General features: G+C 40.5%; 1 protein-coding gene across 2 annotated transcripts in view; it reads left to right on the top strand.

The window, feature by feature from the left end:
- The window catches only part of cdh4 (cadherin 4, type 1, R-cadherin (retinal)), a 246,035-nt gene that overhangs the window by 153,862 nt on the left and 71,304 nt on the right, over positions 1 to 20,869 (top strand). For both annotated transcript variants that reach the window (XM_088086834.1, XM_042495320.2), the window contains exons 4-5: positions 939 to 1,165; positions 11,450 to 11,632. In XM_088086834.1, coding sequence (XP_087942960.1) covers positions 939 to 1,165; positions 11,450 to 11,632 — 410 coding nt within the window. The remainder of the gene's footprint in view (positions 1 to 938; positions 1,166 to 11,449; positions 11,633 to 20,869) is intronic.

Here is a 20,869-nt window from a genome sequence, read left to right as displayed (position 1 = left end):
CTGTGCAGAATTCTTCACGCTGGATTTTTGAAAAATCACGCTGCCATAGCTCATAACAGGGGATCTGTTCCCCTGAGTGATTTATGAAATCAATTTGTCTTGTTATCAGCAGCCAGAGTTTGTGAGATAAAATCAGAGCACATGCATTTCAACTTGGGTGGAGGGGGACTAGGGATGGTGTGTGTGTTAGAACATAATAGACTTGATGAAAACAACAAATCAGTCATTCTCAGCTTTTGTACCATTGCATCATGCTGGGAATCTCGGGATAATGATGCATTGAGTGTTGATTAAATTTGGCAATGGAAAGAAAGAGCTTTCCAAATTGTCATGTCTGAAGCTGATGATTTCTTCTTGCAAACACCCCCTTTACCCAAACCATGCTTCCATTCTGCTCATACAGACACATAGGCTACATTATTCTGGAAACAGAAATAGCATTTTGTATGTGTGTGTGCAAACATGAGAGTCCTCACAGCTCCCTTTCTTTTGTCTCAGTCAAGCAGAACCCTCCAAATGTCATTCAAGACCGTGCTTCGTGTGCCTGCCAGCAAAGCATGGAGTGCAATCGGCCCAGTCAGCCTAATGTGCTTTAGACCTTCTCTTCATGCTTTCCCTGGAGAAGCTGAGGGAAATGCTGTTTTGACATTGCTTTCCGTCTAGTTTGGGAAAAGAATGATACGAAAAAGAATTAGGTTGCCCCCCGTGTATTCTGCTTCAGAAACAGATAAGCAGTTTGTTTTGCCAAAGACGTCAAAGCAGGGAATCAAAAGTGACAGTAGAAGGGATGAGATATTTCAAGATACGTCTTGATGGATGCAGGTTAATCTTAAACCTGCCAGATGTGTCAAGGATTTGCGAACACCTCGCAGAGTAAATCTCACTGTGCCGCTCTCTAATTCTGTACCTCCCTGTCCTCTTTCTGTCTGTCTCTGCAGTGAAGTTTGAGGATTGCCAGCGCAGCAGAGAGGTGGGCTTTGTCAGTAGCGACCCCAACTTCAGCGTGAGGCCCGATGGGTCGGTGTACGCCGAGCAGGAGCTGGCCAACCTGTCAGAGCCCGTCCAGTTCATGGTGACGGCCCGGGGGCTCCATGACCCGCACATCTGGGAGACCACTGTTAAGCTTGCCCTGGCCGGACATCCTCATCCACTGGCCCTGACAAAGGTAACAAGGGAGAACACACTCAGGAGTACAGAAACACAACCGCACCCTAATGTGACTGCTGGAATGATTTCCTCATGATGACACTGCCAGTTTAATAAGCTTTCACCTAAACAGTTTAATACTACTATATTTGTTGTTTGGTTGTTTTAGAGTTGGGCTCAGATAGACTGTTTCAGTGTGGATGTGATTCTTGGATCTGTTTAGCCTTGATGCTAACAAATCACAAACTTTTTTTCCCTTGCTTTTTTCTCCGTTGTTAAAAAAACAAAAAACAGATTGAATAAGCCTTTGGTGTTTCCTGCTTAATGTGCTCTGTGCATACTCAGCCAAAGAGAGTTTGTAAGGAAAACATCACCATGTTATGCCAATCAATGCACGACAGTGGACTAGAGCTGCAACTAGCAACTACTTTGAAAGTCAAATAATCTATTGATTATAGAATAAATAATCAGCTATTCAGAGAAACACTGGAATTGTGTTTTTTGTTTAGTGATTTATATGATTTAATATAACAAATAAATGGATTGATTGACTAATTTAAGAATAGTTAATGTCTCTTATTTAGCTATCAGCCTTCAAGTTTAGCTTGAGGTTGTTATAAGCATGCTCACTAAAACTAGTCTTTAATTAACTTTCCTGCTGATACAGAGGACTTTTCCACTGAAGTGAAGTCCTGTCATAATGGACCAAACAGGCTTCTAAAGCAAGAAAATATTTTAAGATATTAGGGCTGTCACTTTTTTTTTTTTTTAGAAAGTCAAGTTGAAATGAGATCAAACAAACCTATGACTCATTCATTTGAATGCAATCCACATTGGGCGCACACGCAAAGACAGGAGTTGTAGATTTTTCTTTTTAGTTTGCAAAGTATCGATGCAGTGCACTAACCACAGCCACCACCAGTAATGTTAATTGTTTCCATGAATGATGCATTGTTTAAGATTGTGTTATTAGGGCACGTATGAAGGTAAGAGGTAGATTTATGTCATTTTTCTTAAACGTGGTATAAGAAGAATTAAAATTGGGATCGTTTTGTAACATAATCATCTGCTTATGTTACTTTCAGTGCCATTAACACATTAGTCATATTTTCAACTTATGTTACTTGCAAGTGTTGAGAGCTAAACCCAATTATATTTGATAAAAATATTTGCAAAGGATTTAGATTTGATAAGAGGATTTGAAACAGGATTTGGATTCAATAAAATGCTATTAAACCCCCAAATCCTAGGTTGTTTTCTGATTAGATATGCCTCATTGTTGCAGAAAGTGTAAGCAGCTTCCTGACAAAGAACTGATCAGAACCATTAATGTTGCCTATTAAGAGTCCCTGTTTTAGCATTTATAATAAGAACACTTTTTTCTGTATCTCTGTGACCCTGTATTCACAGACCTTAACACACCATGTAGGCAGGTTTTGTTTTTCTGTCTGTCTCCAAGGAAAGATTTCATTACAGTGCATACACGACAGTTAAGATGCATTGCTTCTTTGTATGTGACAAGTAGAGACATGGCCCTATTTGCTACCAAGGCCCTATTAACTACCACAGACTGTACACAGGGACAAATGTATAGCCACTGTTACTGACTTCCACCACCGGGCTGCACTTTGTTGAGCGACAAACCCATTATCATTTTTCCTACACTACTTGTTGAACGCCATTGGGCTTAATGTTCAGTCATGTTTCTAATCATGACAAAAAGCCCAGGACTCATGTAGCTAAAGCAATTGCAGAGTGGGGATTAAAATTCTGCCCACTCCTGGCAGTGCAATAATGGAGACTGGGAAATAATTGACATTGATTGAGCTAATGTTCCACTCTAGTGGAGTCTGCGAGGACCAGGTGATGTAGTTTCACCGTATAATTATGTTCCCCACATCATGGAGCTGGAGAAAGATTCAATAATTGAACAAGAAATAAATGTGTTTTCTCTAATCGCATGGAAATTTGAAAACCAGATTTTATACGTACAGTACAGTATGTATCTCTGCCAGGACAGTGTTTACATGTGTTCTTGTCACTGTTTTCCTCAGAAGCTATAAATAGGTGCAAGTGCAAGACTGCAAGAGTTTAGTTCCAATCTCCTGGTATACCCTGAGGAGAAATAAAAATGAATAACTGTTTCATTAAGAGCATAGTCATTAAAAAATGTAATTATTAGATTACAGTACGTGCTGCAGGATAATGTGAGACAGGAACATGGCTGAAGGAACCAAAAATACACTTTGGTTGGTGTTTAATTTATGTTTTTAATTTATGTGTTGCTTGTTACCTACTATACTGTCCAATTGTGTCATTTCTGGTGGACCTGCATTATTAAAACTGCTTAAAATGAAAGGAATTGAGTATAACATCAAGTGACAACCTCCACAAGGCTGAAAAATCACCCTTTTAAACAGTTTGTACTCACTGACATCTACTTTTTATGACTTGAGTGGGATGGATGACATTTCTCAGTGATACTTTTTCTGTAGACTTATCTCGTCTGGTGGACTAATTGATTTGTTCCATTTTCAACTCACTGGAGATGAATATTTATTGAAATGCAGCTAGGTCTGTTACTTCATTTGACATGCAATAAGCATTAAGTCCACACAGAGCAGCTGAGTTTGAATCTTTGACCTGCCATCATGTCAAACGGCCCTGCAGACAAGGCTCTGACTCACTGGGCAAGGTTAAGTTGCTCAGTCCATCTGGACTTCCTGTCCCCTGCTGCCTTTCCTGTCTCACTCTTTCAGCTTGACAGTTTGTACAGTTGAGAGGAAAAACACCAACAAAAACACAAAATTACAAAATGTTTAACCCCAAACCACTACACAATGATTTGTAGCGGAGTACTACTTTTAAGTTAAATGCTAAAGTCAGCATGCTGACATGTTCTCTGTGTAAAATTTAATGTTTCCCTTAGCCTAGTTTTAAAAATATATATATATTTTGTATTAATGATATATATTGACAGCACATCAGAAACTGCTTGGCTAATTCTGACATTTTATGGGTGCTTTTGAAGATGCTTATTGAGGATGCTGAATCCATTTCTGATATTTTCAGAATGTATGTTTTAAACCAGATGTCTGCATATTCCAACTGCAGCTGGGCTTCCTATTCAATTTAGACATTTTAGAAAACACATTGAATAAACATAAATATTCGCGGGTAGGAGGCAAGGATCAGGTACTGACGCACCCGTTTGTCCAACTTCTCTATAAGTCGATGGACCGTACTCACAGACTCCCTTATGATACATCCATGGCACTGACAGGGTACTGAGCATAGACTTACAGCCTGACCATGGATGTATAATAGTGAAGGCGGTACTGATGGTGCTGACACATATCACTGACTTGAGATAAGTGGGGAAAGTTTGGACACACTGCGTCACTGACGTCACCAGCTAACATTTACCGCTTACCGCTGTCAAAACTAGCTAGTAGCTAAATGGAATTTAAGTTGGGAAATTGAAATGTCAAAATGGACAGTTTCATTTTCAAACGCCTACGGACAGAAAATGTGTGGATACATTTTCATACACACCTGAGGAGGAACAGGACGGGGAGGAGCCGCTTCCTCCACCTGCCGGACAGAGTGAGTTTAAATATATTTAAATTTCTTTAAAATTCTCTCTCTTTCTCTCTAGCGCTTGGTATTGCGTGTGAAAAAGGAGTCAGTACAATCATCTTATAGTAGTCATCTCAACTTTCTATAGCCAAAAAAGCTATTGTCTGCCATCGGCACTGACTACATGTAATTATCTAATGAAATATTCTGCTTCAATCCACATTTATTATAATTTACTCTTTCAAAAACAACATTTCCACTGCAGTAAAAACAAAGAAGGGAGGCACACAATATCACCAATCTGACAGCACCATACATTGCATATATTCAGTAAGAAAGTTGATCTATTAAAAAAAAGACCAATTTATTTAATCCAGTGAATCACTTATTTTTATTTTGGCTATTTTTTGGCTTTGATTCAAGGATTTCTTTCCCTTATTAGGATGATGATATCACAAACTGTCATCATCTGTCATCATTTTTCATGATATCACTATTAACACATGATTCGGTATGAGTAAGAACGGCCCTCGACATGTGATATCATGTACATGGCATTACTGATCAAAATCAGTAATGCTATGTTACCTTGAATTTGTGAAGAAAATTTGGATTTTCTTGCATGCTTCCACAGAACAGGAAACATTGATGTATTGATTGATTGGGGACCACATTTATCAACAGCAAAACCATACCAAAATGTGCATTAACAAACTCTCACACATCACGTGCAGTATAATACAAGTCTCATTTATCCAGCAATATGCTCAGTACTTCCCAAAATCAAATTTGTGAATCCTTGTGAGGGAATGGCCCACCTTAACTTGTCTCTGATTGGCTTATCCTGACATTCTTACCCCAACCAATCCCACTCCTCTTACCTAAACCCAACCAACCCAGCCAACAAAGGCAATGAGTGCTAACCAATCATAGGGAGAGTAGGGCAGGTCATTCCTTTGCTGTTTTAGGATTTGCAAGTTTGCTTCTTAAACACATTCATATTTGTTAAAACCTACTATTTAAATCTGATATGAAAGTGAAAGTTATCTTTGCTCTCTCTGGAGCCTCCGCTACTGGTGTTTTTTAGTGAGGATGCATATGTCTGCGAAGCATACGACTGAATAAGTGAGACTTGGATTATACTGCATGAGTTGTGAGGGTTTGTAAGTGGATTATTGATATAGTTTTGTTGATGTTAAATATCTTCCCCAATCAATCAATAAATCAATATGTTTGCTGTTTTCTGTGGATGAATGTGAGCAAAACAAAATTGTCTTCACAAATTCAAGGTCATACAGCATGACTACTTCATATACAAATGGTCATTTTGTGGGTGAAGTATATCTTCAAATTCCTGCACACTGTCCTATTACTTTATTATGAAGTAAACATAATTTATAATAATAACAAATAATAGGACAGTGTGCAGGAATTCTCTCTTTTTCTCATCAATGGACAGTTTTCTCCTACGTACCTGTCCACAGGTTTTTGAAGATGTGCATGTTTTTGCACATAGCATCCCTTTCATCACAGTTTGCACCACTAGAGACAACCGCCTCCCCCTTTTTAACTTAAGTTTTTCTTAATGAAGAAAAATAATGAACATGTGGGTTTGAGTTCGGACACTTTGCCTGCTAGTTTTAAATGTAATAGTAAAAAAACAACTGTCTTTCACTGTGAGCTGCAGTGAGTTAGAAAGCTAAACTCTCTTGTTTGATATATAGCATCATAAAATAGTGAAGTCAATAAGTCAGTTAACAGAAGTGTGAAATTTAGTGCAATGACTTTCCATGATTTCTGAGAACTGAAGCGTTTTCCTTTTTTAGTTTGGGAAACACACAGAGGTGTGTAATTGTTATCTGAGCCCAACTCTTTGTTCTGAAAGTCAATAGTTATTTTAGAAAAGAGGTTATCATAATCACATCACCTAACCGCAACCTACCTCTGTGTTATCAGCACAGCAAAGGAGGATTTAAACAGCTCAGGATATCCTCTTCCTCTCAATGGTAATTAAAAGACACACAGCTCAAACAGCAGCTCATTTTTATGTGGAGACAGATAATGTGTGAAGAGAGGTGTTGTAGTGAAACAAATTGTATGCTTGGTTCATGTCTGCTTGGATGAATTGGTTGCAACACAGAATATATTGTGGCTTTTTACTCTTGCTATGCTTGCTTTGTTGTATTGCACCAGTGAAAGTGCGCTGATTTGCTTTTAATAACTGCTTAGTTTCTCACTGTGCTGTTTTAGCAGCAGATATTAGCATACTTGGATCGTACTCCGTGATCAACCAGCTCATTTTAATTTTCCGGTGTACAATACCACAGCAATTGAAGTGTAGAGCATCTTTGGCCTGAGAGCCCTCTCTGCTGTGTCTATGTACTCAGGCTATCGCACCTCACACAGGTAGGGCCTCTCGTTGAGTGCTCTCCAACTCGTGCTGATTTCATGGCACGTTGGTTTGCCTTCTCCACCAGCTTAGAGCCCATCAGTTATGCACCACTGGGCTTGGAGTCGACTGGTTGCCGGAGCGGGTTTTAGTGCTTATTTGATTTGCATTTTTACCGCACTCTCCCCAGACAGCCTCACCTGTTCAAGGTAGATTACAGAGAAGGCCGGCAGCAGGGTGGAACGTAGGACCCTGGGGTCCACTGGTCGTTGACAAGCAACACAGCCAGGGTTGGATGGTTTTGCTGTGTTGCTTTAACTTTGTGATTATAGCCTGATTATGTCGACAATCCACACTGGAAGGCTGCAAGTCTCAAAAGGCAAATAGCAGTGAAGAGAATTTCAATACTTTTTTATTCAAAGTTAGATTTAAATGGTTTTTTTTCGCTTTAGTTTTTGAGCGACGATCTCATGAGAGAACATTCTCCTAGCTGAAGACGAGCACTGTGATCTCTTTTTTTTATCACAGCGAACCAGCAAAGGGAAACGCACTAAAGACATAAAAAAATAACATCAAAAGACCTGAATCAAATATTTCCAGAGCCACACTGAACAGAGTGGGAAATGAGCACACAGTCTTATTGTTTTGTTCTGCCTGTTTGTCAGACTGATAACCTCCAGATGTCAGCTCCAGGGCTCGGGGGCTGCAGGCCTAAAGAATGCCCCAGCAATGTGCAGCCTGCCTGGGAGCAGGGAGCTGCCAGCTGGCCCTGGCTGCCTCTGGGTTCCAGGAGCCCCGGGCGCATCAGCGACACACTAACTGTCTTCTTGTCATGTGTTCACGCACATGCACACACTGGGACACGCACGGACAAATACATCAGCACATATGTTCATGCATTATTTTTACACATTTTTACGTGTGCACTTGCCTGCATCAAGGCCGGCACACATGATTTCCCATATGTGCACACAGGCATGACTGAACACTCTACACATGCAGTATTCATACACGTACACAGTCAGACAAAAAATTCCCCAAACCCTAATAAGCACTAGCGTCCTGGCAGCCCATGGAGAGCTTTTTCGTGTTTTTCTTTCTTTCCTTTGTAATTCTGGTATTGTCACAATGCCAACAGCCTGTCATCTGCCATGCTGTTTGAAAGTGACAGTCACATGCAGCCACGACGCTGATATCATCCACAAGCAGACTTACAATAAAGGACGCCTCTCTTTCATTGTCTCTCCATGTCTGTCTCTCTGCCTGACCGTCTCCCTTCTTCAGGTCTGTTCTGGCAACATTTCCAAAGGAATGTTGGGGCCCGGCCAATCGGATGTTTCAACCTTGTTATCGTCAGGCCTGATGGGCTGCCTACGTCAGTGGGCTGATTGGCGTTTAGACCATCTATTCATTCATTGTGTGTTTCTGCAGACAGCCAGGAAAGGCTGATAAGGACTTTATCATGGTAGCAGCACACAGGACTGAGTGTAAATGAGGAGCGCTGCGGTGGTACCATATATGTTGTAGCCTAACTGTCCATATGCACCAACATAGAGACAGTCCTGATGATTCATCATCATCTGCCACGGAGAGTGTTGTTTATCCTCTGTTTGCATGTTTGTTTTTTTCAAACATGATGTTTGTTTCCCATGTTTGTTTCAAATGAGCATCTGCAAATATACACACACAAACACATTCACAGACAGAGACTAATTCCACCTGCCGTCCGCAGAGAGGGCTGGCAGCACCCTGCCTCCCCCACGCCAGTTGGTACCTGTGAGTGTTTTGGATGAGTGGAGCTGGAACGAGAGTTATCTTATCTGGGAAACACATCTGGTCCTCTCGTTCCTCTTTCTGTCCTCTAACCATCCGCCCGGTCGCTCTACGCTGCACTCCTGCCCTGCTAAACCCTCAGTTGTCCAGAGGTGCGTGCTGAGCGTGCGGTCCAATCCTCTGAGCTGTGAATGTGTGAAGAGTTAAAACAAAAGATGAAAATTATACACTGTGTTTGCTCAGGTGTTAGCTTACCGTCTGTCTCTCTCACAAGCAAAGCAGGTGTATATTGATATGATGAACTACCGGCCTCGTATTTGGCTTGGCAATGTGTTGGCGGTTGCTCGTGTGCACACGTTACCCATGTGCCTGCGTTGTGTGTGTTCCAGGTGGGATGAGCGGGAGGATTTCCACTGTGCTTCAGGTGACAGCGGCACACTGCCATTGTGTGTGTATGTGTGTGTGTGTGTGTGTGTGTGTGTGTGTACACAGGGTGCAGTGACAACAATAGGATTAGGTGGATTACAGCAATACAACCATCTTACACAGGAGGACACCATAGAGGATTGGGGGAAAAACACTCAGTCTTTTACACACCCTTCTAACCCTCATTTTACCAGGCAAGATGAGAAAGAGCACAATCTTCTCTCTCCAGCTGTAGCTGGAGGGAGTCATTGAAGGAGGGCTGTATATACACCCATACATTCCTACAAAGGAGTTCCCCATAATACCGTGCTCATGTATGATGTCAAAGGTGCCTCATCATCAAAAACAAAAGGAAGTACACACATCCAGACAAATTAGTTTTGGATTCTGGACTGAGGAGAGCATTGCGTATATAAAGGTGGATGACACGCCCCCACTTACCCCCGCTATGCTGAAGTGAGGTTAAAATATCTGGGATATGAGCGTTGCCATCTTGCGAGGTTGATTTCATTGATAGCCAGCATCTGCGCAGTAGCGGGCAGACACCAGGGGGCGATCGAGATCGAATAACCCTTACTTTGGGGAAGCTGTCATGTCGTCCATTTTATATACAGTCTGTGGAGGAGAGCTTCAGTAATCCAATATTATATATATCTCACCCCTTTTCCACACTCATGGGCTGGCTTAATTAGTTTGGTTTGGTGCCGGGTCGGACAATTTGGTACTATGGTAGTATATAGTAGTATGTAGTTTATAATGATGTTACAAAATTATTTCCAGGTCATTTCTGTGGTTTTTTTTTCTAACTTTCTCTTTTTTTTGTTTGGCTTTTCTCTACAGCTCATCATCTAATGTCTCATTGTGGTTTTGTCTGCTTTTACTTTCCTTCATGCAGTATTAAGAGAGCTGTTGTTGTTGAAGAAAACAAGTAACACATTTTTGCTTATTAACACATAAAAACATTTAAAAACATCCCATAGAATCTTTCACAATTAAAGTCTCCCATAATTTTGTTATGTGGAAGCTTTTATTGTGAAACAGCAAAATTAAGAAATGTTGGGTTTTCATCCGCAGTAACTTAGCACACCTCCTATGCAGCTGAAAGTGAACATGAAACGGCAAAATAAAGCACATATCGAAAATTAAAATAGGATGCAAGAGAAAAACTAAACTCTCAGAGAGTTTCAGTTAGAAGTTACATAAGTATTGAGAGCTGAAAACACATAGACTTTACATCTTTCTCTTTGATAACCTGCACAAGGTTGAGTGGAGTCTGGTAACATAACATGTTTCAGGGGTAGAAGGGCGGTTGTTGGGGGTTGGCTGTGGTCGGTGACACGTCACCGGTACCCACTTGGAGACGGTCAGAGGCCCTTTTGGCTCTACCGCATAGAAGGTCCATCTCTGACGCAGTGTGGGGCAGCTTGGCATGTTAAAACTGACAACAACTACAACAACAGCAACAAAAAATGCAAACTTGGCATGGCATAGTTTGATTCAGTGTGGCCAAAATGCTGATGGAAAAGGCCCAGACTTGTGTGTAGCGAGCGAGTGTTTGCTGCGTGGACAAACTGCAGGGCGGCGTCCTGTTTCTCTCCCCTGCTCCCCTTGTTATTACTCAGGTATTTCATCAATTCCTGTTTTATCTGATGATAGGCTTCTGTCAGGGCAAAGTACCACATTTTCTGTCTTCTGCAGGGACAGCGAGGACAGGTACGGGCAAGAATAATGTTGTCTGCTTGAAGAATCTGTGCAGGGATGCAGACAAAGCACAAGCACAAAAAATCCAGCCATGTAGCCGCAGGGAGGTCTGGCTTTCTTAGCCAATGGCTCAGGCAGGCGGAGTGTGTCTCGCCAAGGGCCCCATGAAATGTGATGCAGCAGCATTCACTAAAATGTTTATTTATATTTCCTTGTATTTGCCGCTCTGTCACTCTTCCCACTCTTCCAAAATGGGCTTATTGTCAGCATGACACCCAGTATTTTAGTTTCAATTTTAGCAGAGGGGAAAACTTGTCATTTCACAGCAGTTTATAGATTCATCTTCCAACCTGTCGTGGCAAAATAGCATTCGTCAAATGATAACAAGTTATTCAGTGCAAGATGTAGCATAATATGGTACGTTTTTCTTTTCAGGGTGGCATTGAAGAAATGCTGTCAAGAGTGTGGGACTCCCAACCCAGAGTTATCAAGTTTCCCAGGAAACACCAGAGGAGCTCCTCGGCCAATGGGCTGAGGCGACAGAAGAGAGACTGGGTCATCCCGCCTATCAACGTGCCGGAAAACTCCCGAGGACCCTTCCCTCACATGCTTGTCAGAGTGAGTGACAGTTTGTGTAATTTTGGCAAATCACACACATCTTTTCTTGATGTTTGGTGCACCGCAAAACTTGTCTTTGCAGAGAAAAGCTTAGATAGACAGACAACCTATATATATATTGTTTCTAAATACCGACTCAGGTCAGGCAAAAGAGAAGAGTGGGAAATATACAGTAATATCTCTTACAATAACTATGAGGCTAAGAGATTCACAACTGTGGTATTTTCTATCAAGCACGCCCAGCAGGCTTAAAATGCTGCTCTTGTTCCGATTTAAGTCATGATGCCAGGTGGTTTGTCTGCTGTGCCTCTGGGCGCCACAGACAGGCAGACGGGGGTAAAAAAAAAAAAAAAAAAATCCCTGCTTGGAAAGCACACAAATACGTACTTCACGCTCGGTCTCAGAAGAATAGATCTGAGGATTACTCAGGAGTATTCTCTCTCAGTGGCGTTCTTACACCTGTTAATATAGCGGGTGAACTGTTTTTCACATCACAGTACATCTGTTTGTAGATTACAGCAGATATAAAATTGATGGAGGATGCTGACATCCATATCGTTCTGAGGCTGGGGAGCCCAAACACTTTTGAAGATTAATATTTGTTTAAAGAATGCTTTTGATTAAAAATTGGAATTTTGCAAAAATCAAAGCAGCAAATAATGTTTCTATTTAATGTTTGCTTGATGGTTGCTAATAATTGTGTACATGTCAGTTTTCCAGTAGAGGCATCAGAATGCATTTCCTTACAGTCATAACATCGCATACAAAGTTTGCACAGCATGAAAAAGCTACAAAAAAATCCTATACTTAAAATAAGAGAAATATAATGCTTTAGATTTAAGTAGGGATGTCAGTTTTGGTTAATTTTCCTTTCAATAGGCTGCCATTTGTCAATGTTTTAAACTAGGAAGCGGAGAATGGCTGTGGTTGCAAGTATTTGCTAATGTCTTTTGAGCGCTAATTAGATAGTGAACACCAGTTAATAGTCATTTTGTTAGTCTGCAAAACACGCGTCAGGCATTTGCATGAGTTTTGAGCTGTAAATCAGCAGTAATTAAGCAGCAGTTAATTAACTATGAATTGATTTTAGGCCCTGACAGTGTGTTTACTCCATTACCAATTAGCACAATTTTTCTGGAGAAAACAATTCCATCCTTGGAAATAAAAATGAATGCTTGAAAAAGTACTTGAAAGTCCTTGAATTTGACTCGCTCCTGTCTGTATGAACCCTGAATACAAGTCTGTCCTTTTAGTCTAGCGCTTCATTACCTCTGTGAGCTTTAGAAGTGCATTTCAAAGCCCTGTCTATTTAAAGGTGGTGAAATTTTAATGTTTTGTGATGTGAACATCTTAATTTTCTTTTATTTTCTGTTGACTTTGCTGACAGACAGGTTGCCAGCTGTGTTAACATGTGGAAACATGCCCACTGCCCAGCCTTCAGTCACCTGGGTTTTGTGGCCGCTCCACACTGCGCACCACCCAGGTTGGGTTGGAGCTAATGTTAGCTAGCTATCAGCAACGCTCATTCAGCGATCAGCAGGCAACAGTGTGCCCACCCTCTGGTCTACCTCTAGATTGCCCCGCTAAGTCAGTGGCTTCATTCTGAGCTGCAAATGCCAACATTAGTTAACATTGTTAACACCTGTGCTGACACTGCTAACACTGGTAACAGACATAACAGTAATAGCATAGTTTATAATGCTAAATGGGTTTTACAGCTCGAAATTGAGCCACTTACTCACCGGAGTGAGCCGAGGGGCAATTGGAGGGTGAGCACAATGTTTCCACATCAGCACTGTTGGGTCTGTCTTTGGCTGTGCCATTTATAGAACCCGAAGTCGTCATCATCAAACATTCAGACTTTTCCCTCTGAATATTCCAATGATTTATAAAGCTACAAGACACAGGGGAATCGATGAAATAGACTGTTTAACTGTTCATGTTGCTGCTTATCTGTAAGAGTGTTCAGATAAAATGACTGTTTAGTGAAGCACTGAGATTTCCAGAGGCTCAGTGAAGTGAACAAGTTGTCAGCTTAGACGCTGTGAAGCCCGTCCGTCATGTCAGCTACCTGTGACTGTGAGCCGTGGGAGAGAGCACACCTGTAGTTGGCTCAGAGCTGAAAGGGGGATGTGTTATTATTTCTGCTACTGAACCAGGAAGTAAGACTTGGCATGCAGAACGTAAGCGGCTTGTGCAAAGCATACAACTGGGTATTTCATTGTTTTTGTGTTTATGGCTCACAGTAGCCTGTGTCCGGGTCACAAATAAAGACTCACCGTCGTCTTATTGAGGGACGTCAAATGATCAAACAAGGACAAATGCCAGTGCAGAATAAATTAAAATAATACAATTGAGTACGCAAGTCATTAAAAGGAACATTTAAAAGAAGCACTTGACAACCATAATTTTAAAAGTAATTCTTCGTAAATCTGACTTACAGTTTAAAAGAATAATGTTGTGTTTTTTTTTTAATTTTGGTCTCTTATCTTTTTTAGTTTTTCATTTTTCTACCACACAAAGCGGTGTCGAGAAAAAGGTGTGTATGACTGGTCTGAAGTATGTAACAGTATGAAAAATACAGATTCTGACCACACCTCTTATTTTATTAATACCAATGTGATGGTAACCCTTTGACGTTCTGCTCTACCGTTTGGTAAAGCACATTTTGAGTCATTTTAATGAAAAATGTGTTGAATTTAACTCAATCTGATTAAGCCGTCTCCATCATTTGGTTCAGATACGTTATGCTAAAAAAATCCACTAGATATTGCAGTGTTTTTAATAGGTCTGCTTTTTCAGTTCACCTGCTACATGAGGTTAGTGACAAAAGTAACACCACACACGAGGGCCCAAACATGTGTGATGGGATTTTCAATAGTAGGCATATTTATTCAGTTTCAGTTCTTACCAAGCAGATTTATGAAACTCTACAAAAAATGAATATCTAAGGGGTCAAGTAATTGTTTCAAAACATGCTCCACCAAACAGTTCATTTATCCTTTTATGGTAAAGGTAGTAAAGCTAAGCTAAAATTGACCATTTGCTAAGAATGATATATTTTGTGTAACCCATTATATGAACAGTATATATGCTAAAATAGTTCTGTAAGTATGTTTTTTTTTTTACTGACGCCAGACTCAACCATGAATGAATAAATGTTATTCCATCATGTATTTGATGAAAGAAAACATATCAGTATGATTATTCACCATTTCTGAGATGTATTCAAAGTATTGCAGTGGTAAACATTACGAATAAATTTGTGGAAATAATACTAGCCGTATACTTACATATCACAACCATAGCACCATAGACATCTTAATATAGTAGAGGTCTATATATTTTTTTAATGGTGGTGTCTGTTCGAAATAAATGAATAAATGTTATTATTTCCCCAAGGAAATAAAAAATGCAAAGACGTTTCAGACACTTCCCTTTGCTTTTTCTTAGTGTGGGCATTAAAGGGTTAACCATGGTTTTTGTGCATCATTTATACATCTGGCCCCGAGATGCACAAGGATTCATTTTTGTCCTGAAGCCTAGCTACCATTGACAGTTCTGTCATTCTCAAAGTAAGAGAAAGTGAAACTAACTAAATGTATGTAACCAGCTCCTAACTTAAACCGGTGGATTACAACAAACATTAGAAATAAGGAAAATCTTAAGCAAGTTTCCCATGACGGCATCTTACTTTCAGCACTGTGCTGCTACTCTAAACTCTCCCCACTCGATAGCTCTTATCAGACACCCAGACAGACGTGCAGCTTTCTGCTGGCATTTCTGATACACACATACACACACATATATACAGTATATACACACATACACACACAAAGTCCCTTACGCCCATTTGTACAGCGAGGCTTACACTCCCGGATTACGGAAATCGCCTTTCACCGATGTGTCGGCAAGAGGGTAGATTTTCCACCAAAGCATGGAAACTCTCACCCGCACACAAAACACACACACACAGTGGGGCAGCACAGTGTCAGGGGAGGCACCAAATTGTGCTGCCCTGCTGGAGAAATGGCCCCTCTTTTATCCCCTTTTCACATGTCGGGTGTTAGATGGTTGGATTAAACCTCAAGGGTTTTCTTTTGTGCGTGTGGCCATGTGAGTGTCGAGGTAGGCTTGTGCTCTGTTTGTGTGTGTCTGCATGCGTGCGTGTGTGCGTGTGTCCGTGTGTGTGTGTGTGCATGCGTGCATGTCAGGGAACATCTTCCATCTTGCTTCCAGCTATACTGTATGTGAACACAATAAAGGTGTGTCTCAGCCCCTCAGCCATAGCTGAAAGCAGTGCACCATGGGGGATGTGACTCATGCCGTCCCTGGCTCTCTCTGCAACATAACTCTCCATTCTGACAGGCAGCAGAGGACAGGAGCAATGGGGATTTCGTGCTTTATCTCACTGGTCTCAGAAGTGGTCAAGAACAACCTTTTAAAGCTTATGCACTTGATTTCAGGACACAGCAGCTCTCCTGTGCCGTTGAAACTCTTTGAGTTTTCTTTCACTCGTGGTTCTGCACTCAAGCCTCACACAGTCAGGTTCAACTAGGTTTAAAAAGACCAATTAACCCTCAGGGTGTAATTACGGCTTTGCAAGCATCAAATGATGCAAATGACATGCCTGAAAAAAGGTGTGTGGTGGAGCGGGTGCTGGTTTTTCCCTTTGATTCAGTGGGAGTGGAGTAAGAGCTGCTCGCATGACATAGAGTACAATGAGAGGCTAATGTAGCTCTGCTGCTGTAAGATATTTGATTAATCCCGGGCAAATCCAATTCCATATACAAAAGAAAGTCCTCTCTGATTTAATTATAAATAATAATTCATATGATCATAAAGCTTTTCATTTATTCCTTCTTGTCATTATGTAATATTTATGGCGCTATTGAGGTTATGTTCTGCTGCATTCTGACATTACCACCACCATCATCACAGCTCAGCTCTGATGGTAATATTCTGGTTCAGGTTCTGAAAAGTACTTTCACTTCCTTAAAACAAAGAAGAATTGCCCTCTCCCTCTCTTTCTCTTTCTGACACACACACACTGACGGTGTAAAAGAGCGCCATTTCACTGCTGACCATTTTCACCTTGACATGTGCAATTGAGTCATGATAAACCACAAGTGGTGCATCTTTGATGCCATTGATTTACCATTGTGCTCAAATGGAATATGCTTCCGAGCTTTTGCCGTCATATTATTTGACATGACAGATGTAAGTGCAGTGGAAATGGAGAGGTTGAAAAACAGCCAGAGTTAAATGGATACCGAGGTATAGATGGGGACTCCTTTTGAGAAACTGAATAGCAGCAAGGGTGGGAAATGGAAAAGGGAGAAAGGGGGACAGGCTGAGATTGGTGAAAAAAAGAAAGAAAAGAAAAGACAAAGTCTTTGGGGAGTGCTGTAAATCTGCAGGGTGAGGGAGGCCAACATTAGTTTCAGGCCATTTGTGGCATTCTCATCTCAACCGTCTCCTGCAGCACCTACACTGGGACCAATGAGGCAAAACTGATGGAAAGCAGTCTGAATATGGAAGAGAAAAGACCCTCCTTTCATTTAACCAGGCCTCAAACACTGGCTCTGACCCACGGTTAGGACAAGGAAACAAATAATGTGAGCTGGAAATAATTGAGCACATCGTGAACAGCTATTTTAATATTATGTGATTCCACAGCCAAGGCAGAGACCAAAGACAAAAGTTTGTGCTTGCTGTTTCTTTTCCTCTCTGCATGACTCTGTGGCCTTTCCATGAAGCTAAATGAAACTGTAATGATATCTGTAATATGTAGTCTTTATCATACATTCACATTCTTGCAGAAAAATGAAGGTCCTAAGGTGAATAGGTGAGCCAGCATATTAAAGTGCGCCAGCTCAGTATGATTTGGTTTACCTCATTATTTTGAATAGCCCATTATGCTAGTGCTCCTGGGTAATATAATAGGGTACAGTGTAGTGTTGAATGTGTCACAGTCAGAATGACTGGAGGCTCCTCATTTAGAGGGATTTCATCAAAAGCAAACAGAAGCACACAAACAAAAACAAAGTTCGCCCACCACTTGAGTTAACTTTCCATTCTCTGGCAGAAGAAAACTTGACGCTTACTTTAGAAACAGAAGGAGTACGTGGCTTCTTGTCGGTCTTCTAATTTGGTTTGCTGTGCTCAAATATATGTGATATGTATAAACATATAATATATATATATATATGTATGGGTGCTTTTGTGTGTGTGTGTGTGTGTGTGTTTGTGAGTGTGTGTGGGAGCACTAGATGATATTGTAATGTCTGTATTGCTGTTTGCTCAGTACCCAAAATGAAAATACGGTGGTTTATTTACAACCTCATATTGCAGAGTGTAATTCATTACAGCTCATAATGAGCTTGTAATATGCTTTTTGGATCCGCTTGTTTTGTCTGCAGTGGTATTGCATCCCTTGTGCATTGAAATACATTGTATCCATTGTATCTAGTTTGTATGTGTGTGGGTGCGCATGCGCACATGTGTGTGTTTGTAGGGGTGTATTACCACCAACAAATGGGCACACGAGGTAGAAAGAGAACAAAATGTACAGCGTTATACTACATTATGCAAGACCAAATTTATCTTAGTTTAACACTTAACATAATTCTTTAACCAAAAAATTGTTTTAACATCAATTACTTATTCCTCCAGCTCAGTTTCCACATGGAAAGCCCATTCCTTCTCATCTGAAGGAGGCTGTGAGAAATAGTGTGGGACAAAAAACAAAATAAACATATGTCGTTTTACCAAACTATTGTTAGAATGTATGAATTCCTCAAAATCATCTCATGTCTGATATCACCTAATGGATTGGCAGGGAGTCTTAGCTCATTCATTAGCTACTCTGAGTTCAGTTGTTGTTGAGACATAAGTTTTAAAGGTCCAGTGTGTCGGATTTTAGGGGATATATTTGCACAAATATAATATAATATAATCAGTATGTTTTAGTGTACAATCACCTGAGCTCAGCTGGTTGCACTCTGTAATTCTCATTGCTAGATACCTCTAAATTCATTTAAGTCTCACACACTGCACTTTTAATATAATTTTCTTGTGCTAACTCTTAAAATACATTAAAACATACATTCGTTAAAGGTGAGTATTTTCAACCAGCTCTATGTCATTGTTGTGTGGTGGGCAGTGTTGTGCAAATAACTGAAAATTATTAATAGTAACAACTGGTAGTTACATCTCTCGAAACGTATTGAATTACAATTACTTCAATTCTCTAATTAAAGCACATAACCACATGATTTAAGTATTACAATGGAACATGTGGGACAATCCAGCTGTAGTGGAACAAAATCACGCAGTAGGTATGTTTTGATAGGCCTGCTTATTGCAGCCTGGATAGGCCTTCAAAACAAGAAACAAAAGGCATTTTTTTAATACTCTTGGTAGAGTAAAATGAAATGACAACTGTTTGTCAGAAGTTTGAAGGTAATCTTATGCAACTACCCTTGACAAAATTCAGATCCTGCACGTAGACTGTAAGCACAACAGGCCTAATTTGTCCTTGATCTCAAGGAGGGAAAATAATCTCTGTATTTTCAGTAAAGCAAGTTCAAACTTCCTGAACTGTGGGCCATTGCACGCAATGACAGTTCAGAGCTAATTTATTGATTAAATGATTCACGCCATTTATTGCGCCACCATGAGGTCAGGTGACTACTGATGCCCGGTGCCAACGACTGACTCACGAGCCCTGCAGCACTCTGATTAACTTAAAGTGATTAATAAACCTTGCAATCACTAGTCCCCCTTCCCCTCCCCTCTCATTGTCACTCTCGCTCAAACAACAACACACACGGACACAAGACAGAGGGGCTGAGTGCCGCCCACTTATTCTGTGCATCACTAAGGGTGATATTAGATCATAACTAGGATACATCTGAGCAACAGGCTGCTATGATTAAGACAAAACTAACAAGTAACCAGCCCATTTAAATGTCAGGAGTTGTAATTGCATTCCGTATGAGAAAGAAAGAAAGAAAGAAAGAAAGAAAAGAAAATCAGTTACATGTCTAGTTATTGCAAAAAATAGTGGAATTTCAGTAATGGCGTTACCAAATCAGCAAGGTTCTCTGTGCACTTGCGGCACAGAGGGGCAGCTAAACATTTGCCGAAATCATCTGCCCACACTGGGATGACACAGAGCTGGTAGAAAATCGTCTGTTTCCCTTTAAGCACTCTCTATAGGGTAATGTTTGACAGGAATTGTCAGCTTACCCCAAGTTTACAGGAATTTATCCTCGCCAAGGAGAAAATCTAAAATATGGCAACATTTTGACATTAACGTCAAAACTTAGCTACAAGATATCTGCATGTTTTCACGACAGTGTGAAAATCTCAAAACATGAGTTTGACTATGTAACAGCAAAAATGTGGGGTTTAATTGGGTTCACACACTTGAAATGTTGCAGTGATTTGATCTTGCGTTAGTTTCTCTGCTCTTTACTACAGAGCCACGCTTCTTCAGTAACATGTTTCACATCATCTGTCCATATTCCTGTGCCACAGCAGTGGGCTCTGTTACATATTGTGTAATTTATTTTTATTCAAAACTGAATAAAACATGGCATTATTGGTAAAGGTGAAAAACTGTTCTGGATTAAGCTACACTGTCTTCATGACTGAGCTGCACAGTATGAACAAAGTCACTTCCACTGTCTATTGACAGCAGGTAAAGAATATCATTTAATAAACCATAACCATTCAATACCTCAGAATGACTCTAATAATTCAGTCTTTAACTCGTTGTTACATACTGTAGCAGTTATTACCAATAGAGCCAATAATCATTGCTTCATACTATCAGTTACTCATTACATATCAACTCAGCTTTATCTTTCCGGTCTATGTGCAGCGTCTGTCTGTGATAGAAAATCAGAGTCAGCTTTCAACTGCAACGACCAGGCAGTTTTTTGACATGTCTCGTCCTGGTTTAAATCAGGACACCTCTCACTCGCTTCCTTTTTTCCTCAGAGTGCGCCCCAGAGTTGTTGTTATTGTTGCTGAGTCATCCACAATAACAACAAGTTCTCTAGGAATAAAGTTTCCGTAATGTTGTTCCACATATTTGACTTTTTCATCATGTTAAAGTACCGTCTAACCTTCCTGCTGCAGAACAGATCTGCCAAATACCCAATTCCACCTCCTTCTAGATTACATGTCATCTTGTTGGTAGTCCAGAAAGCATGATGCATTTTTTTA

Source organism: Plectropomus leopardus, chromosome 2 (assembly GCF_026936395.1).
Source record: "Plectropomus leopardus strain MGB_pleo_1.0 chromosome 2, ASM2693639v1, whole genome shotgun sequence".
Taxonomy (NCBI): domain Eukaryota; kingdom Metazoa; phylum Chordata; class Actinopteri; order Perciformes; family Serranidae; genus Plectropomus; species Plectropomus leopardus.
This window is presented reverse-complemented; position numbering and strand designations above follow the sequence as displayed.